Source organism: Lipotes vexillifer, unplaced genomic scaffold, assembly GCF_000442215.2.
Source record: "Lipotes vexillifer unplaced genomic scaffold, Lipotes_vexillifer_v1.1 scaffold2435, whole genome shotgun sequence".
Lineage (NCBI taxonomy): Eukaryota > Metazoa > Chordata > Mammalia > Artiodactyla > Lipotidae > Lipotes > Lipotes vexillifer.
The window spans coordinates 114,109-121,906 of NW_006769857.1; the positions used below are offsets into that span (position 1 = coordinate 114,109).

At 38.1% G+C, this 7,798-nt stretch overlaps 1 protein-coding gene across 1 annotated transcript in view; it reads left to right on the forward strand.

Annotated features, from left to right (window-relative positions):
• The window catches only part of TNNI3K (TNNI3 interacting kinase), a gene marked incomplete at its 5' end in the record, with an annotated part of 199,563 nt that overhangs the window by 110,445 nt on the left and 81,320 nt on the right, over window positions 1–7,798 (forward strand). Inside the window, one exon of the mRNA XM_007445903.1 lies at window positions 1,714–1,823. Within this exon, the coding sequence (XP_007445965.1) occupies window positions 1,714–1,823 (110 nt within the window). The remainder of the gene's footprint in view (window positions 1–1,713; window positions 1,824–7,798) is intronic.

Sequence of the window (7,798 nt, forward strand, 5' to 3'; positions counted from 1 at the left end):
TTTTTTTTGCTGTACGCGGGCCTCTCACTGTTGTGGCCTCTCCCGTTGCGGAGCACAGGCTCCGGACGTGCAGGCTCAGCGGCCATGACTCACGGGCCCAGCCACTCCGCGGCATGTGGGATCTTCCCGGACCGGGGCACGAACCCGTGTCCCCTGTATCGGCAGGCGGACTCTCAACCACTGCGCCACCAGGGAAGCCCAACATAGAATTTTAATAACATGAGAAAATGCTTATATTTAATTTAGGGGTAAAAGTATTACATAATTGTATATTGGACATGAGCTCAATGATATGAAGAATATATAAGATATGCTCAAAATATTTTAACAATTGCTTCCTCTGAATAATAGGATTTTCTTCTTTCTAATTCTCCTAATTTTCTGAATTTCTATGAAAAACAAGTATTAATTTTACATTTGGCAAAATTATATAGTAATTCTGAATGATCCATAAAGCAAAGTGTTAAGTTGCATTGTATATAATTTCACTACATCTGCTGGATGCAGATCTATAAACAGAATTTAGCTGGAGTAAACTTTGGTGGAAGAGAGATAGTAGTTGTGGGTCACATCTCAAAAGTCATTAAGATATAGACAGATGATTGTGACATCACAATCGAGAACACAGGCAGCAGTATCCTGGAACTTTAGCATCCCACGGGTGCAGAGCAATTTTTCAGAGGAATAAAAGAGCTTCATGTGTTGTTTACAAAGTACTTTCAATGTGAAATGGCTGAAGAGAGCATGAAATCTGAAAAAAGAAGTTGTGCCAACTACTGGTTATATTAAAATTTTTATAAATTAAAAACTACTTACATACACCATACACACACACACAACCCACACATAACAATAGCACTTACCTTGCACGCATGGTTTAAAAGGATCGAAAGAACTTATGTGTGTATCTACCATGATACTTGATACAAAATGTGTTCAATGAAAGTAGCTATAAGCTTGGTTTCCCAGGGAGTACAGAAATCACAGGTGGCAGAACAGAAAAATAATCAGCAATCAGGAATCCACAAAGAAGTCCTGAGAATCACAACACAGTGATGTGGAGTTTCAGATGAGCAACATTCAGACATCCAAGCAGGTAGGCCACACTAGAGTGTTCAATCAATGAGCACTATTAGCTAAAATGATGGATTTGGAGTATCTAACAAGAGTTTAGCAAATAGTAACTACTTTATAAATATTAAAATTCCAACAATCTTGTAACTAGTAACCAGAGTTAAACTTAAAAAATAATCTATTTTGCCCAAGTGATACAGGTGCTCTCAGGGGTACAAAGTTCCGGGGCACCTTGTCTTGCTATGTGTAGTATAAGCTCTTTAGCCTGAGATTTATGCATTGTATAGGCTGGTCCAATCTGCCTTTCAGTCTTCACTTCCTGAAACATCATGTACATACCCTGTGCTGCTTGCTATTTGTCTGTTCCTTTGTCTGTTCTTTGTTCCTATATAAATCCCCTCTGCTCACCATTTGTTGAATGAACAACCGAAGAAACAAACAATTATAAAGATAAACTTACGATAGCATATTATCCACTATTTTGCTTAAGCATATAAAAAAAAAAACAGCATAGAGGCCTCCTTGAATCTCTGCTGATGTTGCACAGATTGATTTTTAATTATTTTTTTGTTGTCTGTTCATATGTTTCTTGAAATAAATATGTGATTTTTAAGACTGACGTGACCATTTGGTTTGCAGCGGCTGCCGCAGCAGACATGGCTTACCACCATATCAGACCTCCCATTGGCTATTCCATTCCCAAGCCCATATCATCTCTGCTGATGCGAGGGTGGAATGCATGTCCTGAAGTGAGTAATTTTTACTTCCTCTTAGAAAATGTGTTATGGTCAACATCTGTCACAAATAGTGTAGCTCCAAAGTCTACTTTCAGTGTGTATTTTAAGACTGTCAAGGCAGGAAGACTGATTTGCTTTCTGCTCTTTAGTCTCTAATTGCCTCAAGAAGTCTGAGTATCTCATATTTCTTTGCTGTTGCTCTCTGATTCTGAAATGTTTCTCACAACTGATTAGTAAGAGACCCCGGTATGACAGATGACTCAGTCTCGTCTCAGCTGCAATTTTATTAACTACGCCTGAACCACACTTAGTCACATTTTTCAAGAAAGAAGTCTGGCACAAGATGGATTTGTGTGGGCTCTTCACCATGAGGCAGGCCTGCAGGCAAAGACCCCATGACCAGTGGTCTTCTTTGAGCCCTGGCTCAAGCAGGAGGCTAGCCCTGGTCCTAGTCCTTCTCTAACTCTGAGTGGCTGTATGACAAAGTAGCTAAGAGCATAGATTTAGAGTTTAAATGGAGGGATCAATATTAGGGAAGGGGGCTTCCCTGGTGGCGCAGTGGTTGAGAGTCCACCTGCCGATGCAGGGGACGCGGGTCCGTGCCCCAGTCCGGGAAGATCCCACATGCCGCGGAGGGGCTGAGCCCGTGAGCCATGGCCGCTGAGCCTGTGCGTCAGGAGCCTGTGCTCCGCAACGGGAGAGGCCACAACAGTGAAAGGCCCTCGAATGAAAAAAAAAAAAAAAAAAAAAAATTAGGGAGGGAATAAGTAAAGTAGGATATGTAAACAGTGAAAAAAAATTAATACGATCATAGATCTGAGAGAGTAGAGGGGAACAGTCATATAATCCCAGAATGAAATCCCAGATCGTCTGTCTGTAGGAAAGGATTCTTCCGAAACGTACCAGACAGATTGGTATCTACTTTGTTCTCACAGATTGACAAAGGAGAAGATTTCACAACTTCTCACTTGATATCACAGTTTTATATAGTGTCTAAGAATCCCCCTGCCAGTATGTCTGATGTCTATTGAAATCCTTGTGTTTTGGCGTCAGCCCGCATTGATTCTTCTGCTCTACGTGGAGGGAATTAGTTCACACTCTTCACACTGGAGATCCTCATACACAAAGGCCCAATAGCCCTTAATTATCTGGTCCAAACCATCCTAGTTATTGTTATCCTTTTCTTATATGACCTTGATTCTGATCCTTCCCAGACAATTTACCTCTCTTCAACAAGGGAGCAGATAAAGTAGGCTGTTGGTATCTCACCAAAGGAGAAATAGAATAAACCCTAGTCTAGGTGTTTGGAGAGAAAGCAAATTTCCCATTCTGTTTCTAAAGGCAAAACCAGACCAAGTCGTTACCCAATCCTACAAGTATACACAAAAACTCTTATGAGGAAAAAGGAAGATAATTATGGAACATGGACTGAGTATCTCGGAAGAAATAACCTCTTCCTCTGACCATTTAATTCACCAGATTATATATTTATTTGTGTAGAATCTTCTCTCACTACCAGAATGTTAGCTCCATAAAAGCAGGGACTTTTTTGTTTGTTCATTTTGTTTTCTTTGCTGCTGCAACCTCCTTACCTAGAACTGTACCTAGTAGATGCTCAAAAATATATGTTGAGTAAATGAATGAATATCACTATTGCTTATCAATGCTTCCAATCCCCTCATCTGAAATTCAATGTTTAGAAAATTGTCTTGAAAATTACATGACTTAAAATAGTTTGGGAAAAGCTTTCTTTGTCTTTCAGTATGAATCTCAGGCATATTTTCTAGGAATAACTGTGTCAGGCACCTAATCCAGAATTTCCTTCTCTCCTTGGTATATGAACTATTCTAAAATATACCATAACAGTCAAAGGGAATCCCGTTTGTTTTTATTAACTGACTCTTCATGATTATAGATAAGGGACATGGAAGTTTTAATTTGGAATAAAAGCAAGTCATTGGCACTTCTAAAAGCATTTTTTAGGTAGGATGGGTACCAGAAGTAACAGTTTGGAAAATGAGGAAGAGAAACCAGAATAGAATCAAAGGAGAATGCTATTAAAGATTAAAAATAAAAATACTAAGAGGTCAAAAATTGACTGCTTAGTAGAAAAGTCTTGTTGCTAAGCAGGGAAGTACAGGACTCTGGGGATGAGGTTCTCCCAGAGGAGGATGGAGAGAAAGTATAACAGGAAAGCTAAGTCTCTGACTGGCTGGCAATATTTGTGCTTGTCAGTCAGGTGGCTCCCGGTTTGGCTGTGGTATCCATCTCAGCATTATAGATTCTAGCTGCTTCTGTATGTGACATGCCTAAGTCATCACTGCATTGTCCAGTAAGGTCTTCACCTAGTCAGTAAGCTAAGTACTGAAGAGAAAGGGAACAATGGGCTAGTTTTCACTCTTTCCAGTAAGGTCTTCACCTAGTCAGTAAGCTAAGTACTGAAGAGAAAGGGAACAATGGGCTAGTTTTCCCTCTTTCCTGAAATAATTATTTACTGAGTCTCTACTATATACAGCCCCAGGGATGGGTGGGGAGATTCAATGGAGATGTGCTCTTAATGGCGCTTAAGGTCTAGCGGTTATATGGAGATTAATAGAATAAACACATTACTGGTTTTATAGTTACAAGCCAAGATGAAGGAAACCAAGATTAGATGAGAATGAATGCTAAAGGAATACTAGCAAGTGGGGGACAAAGAGCTAGGTCAGGGAAGGCTTCCTGGAAGAGGTGATACTTGAGCTGAGATTATAAGCATAAATAGGAATTTGATGAATGAATGGGGTTGGTGAGAGAGAAAGAGTTTAAGGAAACAGAACATGGTTCTGTTGAAACAAATTCATCGTGAGAAAACACACAAGGGAGAGACTTAGTTATTGGAACATTGTAGCTACTGAGGGGCTATACCAGACCCTCATTTGAAACAAATTCATATTTAGATCTAAACATTAACATCATGCTGCCTGGTCATTGTTTGCTAGGTTATCAACTTCACTTCTCATTCTTTGTTCTATGTCTGTCTTTGCTTCATTCCTTAAATTTGAAACACACTATTGTCTCCTGTGTATGTCTTCTTAGTCAAGACCCATAAAAATAGAAGAGGGCAACGAAAACACTAGCCTATTAGAGATAGAGGGTGCTTGCTGGAAAACAGCGAGAAGTGGGAAAAAGTTCTGATAATTAGATGGAATCAGATTTTGGAAAGCTTTGGAAACCAGACTAGGGAATTTGGACATGAAATTAGACAATTATATTTTGTCTCTAAAGTAGTGAAAGATATGATAAAAGTAATTTTCTGGAAAGTTCATCAGAGTTTGGAATGAAGGATTTATTCACTTAAAGAATTGTATGTAGTTCCTGTGGTGAGGCAGGCACTGAATTATCTCATAGTGTGCACTGGAATAGCTAAACATTGTTTCTTAGCGTAGGCTGTGTATTATATGCTCCACATTACCCTGGAATGTTTGTTCAAATGAAGACTCTGGGATCCTATTCTAAATCTACTGAATCAAAATCTCTGGGATTGAGCCTGGGACTTTGCATTTTAACATGCACCCCAGGTGATTTGTGCCCAATAAAGACAGAGAACTAGTGGGGTGACACAGAAGCAAAAGACACTGAAGTCAGAGTCTCTAGCTGGGCTGCTATTGCAGTAGTAATCCAGTTGGTTACAACACAAAGACTACAATGGTTACCATGGGGATTCGGGCACAGGGGTAAGTGTGAGAACTACTTCAAAGGAAACATAACAGAAGGAGGGAAAAGACCGGATTTAGGAAGTGGATGAGAGGAAAGAGTCCAGGAGAACTGTCATCACTGCCTTCTGAATGAAAGCTAGTGAACAGAGTACTTTTAAGCCCTTAGATATGAGGGACATTGTTGGCAGTGACAAACAAAGCTAACAGCTCTGCAGTAAAATGAAGGTGCTTAAAAGAAAATAGGAAAAGGGAAAAGAAAGATAGTTACAGAGAAAAAGAGTAACCTGCTCTAAAAAACTGAGGGAGCTGGCAATTAGAATACAGTAAACTTAATGTGCAAGAAAAAGTTGGCATAGATGCTCTTCTTACCTTCGAGGTGCTTGACAAAAGGAAGTGGGATCCGGGGAGGCAGACAGATGGCACAGGAGTTGAGCTCGAGGAGGGAGGTGAGAAGAGTCAGAGTTAAAAGCAAGAACATTTTGAATCCAAGGAAAGAAGAGAGATAATAAGTTTAGGAAGTTTTCAAAATAAGAAAGTTGTCATTTGCTACCAATTCTGAATAGGAAAGAAAACAGGAAATGGGGCATGTAAGCAATATTTACATTGTTCTAATAGTTTTTAAGCTTTATAATATTGCCGCATGTAGCTATAAAGATATAGAGACTTCGAAATAGAGACAGGGGAAGAGAAAGTTAGTTGCATTTGTGACCTTTTTTCCCACTAGAAAATGTGAAATATTATAGTATTCTATACCATGATGTTATGCTTTCAACATTTTACTAGGATATCACTAATAATATTGAGTATACCTCTATCTTTCAAATAAGTGTGGCTTTGACTAAGAAATGCTTATTCTACTATTGCTTTTAAATCTAATATTTATAAAGACATTTCTCTCCTGTGCATAAGGAAGAATACTCACACCAAACAGTAGTGGCATGCCAAACTCAAGAGCTCAAGCCTTGAAAGCTTACACGCTAATGGGTTATTTAGTTTTCAAAATCTTAAGTTAATAACAATTGGCAATAAAGCTTGTTAATATTCCTTTTGTTCTGGAGCTATTGTGTTGATTTTGAAGTCCCATTTGTTCTAAAATGATTGAAGTCGAGGTCTCCACCTAGTGGATTTATAGGATTTTACAGATTTTACAGAAATGGCCTACTACATCTGGAAATCCTTAAATTTTTCTCTTAGAGAAATAACAGTTTTTAAAGACTTCTGCTTAGGATCTAGCATAATTGTCAATAGAACAGTCGCAAATGGTTGAAATATGCCAATATGCATATCAGCTAGACTACAGTTAACAAACAAAGCTCAATTTTTATTTTCATACCATAATTAGGAAAACATCAGGCACAAGTATGAATGTATAATCATCTATGTTGAAAGAAATATTGTAATACCACTAATTGAGATGTGTATAGTAATTTCCATAAAATAATCATCAAGTGTAAATCTGCTCAAGTACTTTTTCTTATTTAATCTTTCATTTGCTTAAGCCTTTTTTTTTTTAATGTTTGTTTTCTTTTCCAGGATGAGGCACAACTCTTCTTTCCCATTTTCCCATTCCTTAGAGAAGCAAACTCAATTAATTGTGTCAAACATATCTCGTGGCTCTTTGATTTTTGCATTATATTCAACTGTGTACTTTTATCTTATTGATATCAAAGAGTTACTGAGGATTTTTCCTCCAAAATACTGCATTTGAAAAGCATGCAAAGGCTAGGGAGTGTCTGTGTGTCCTTTTGAAGAAAGCTAAAGTAGAAAAGGATTATTATTTGAGTTATTTTTTTCACTTTGTTCTGCCTCTAAAGGTGATGAATTAACGTATTCAGCAGATGGTGGACACAATGTAGGTTTAGGAGCAGAGTTTTCAGCTTCATTTATTCTTCTAAGAATTAGAGACACCTTATTTTCTGTCTCAAAACTAATGTCTTTTAACTCTGGTAATGTCTCCCCTGTCATTGCACCTTCTTTATGTGCACTGTTATCTTTATCTGTTTGAAAATCTTGAACTTCTCTCAAATCATGCATATTACTGTTAATTTTAAGATCTATTTCACTACAAGGTAGTCTATTTTTGGTTTCATGGGAACTTGTCATTCTCAAATCCTTAGCTCTAATAGTCGCCTCAACAGAGTTTGAATCATATAATATATGTTTTTCACTTTTTCCATTTTCCCAAGTTTGTTGCTTTTCTTTTGTGGTGCCATTTAAGGTCATCTGTGTGGTCCTAATTAACATACTAGAATTTGCCTTGCTTTCATCGAACATTTTTTTCTCTTCTTTCCC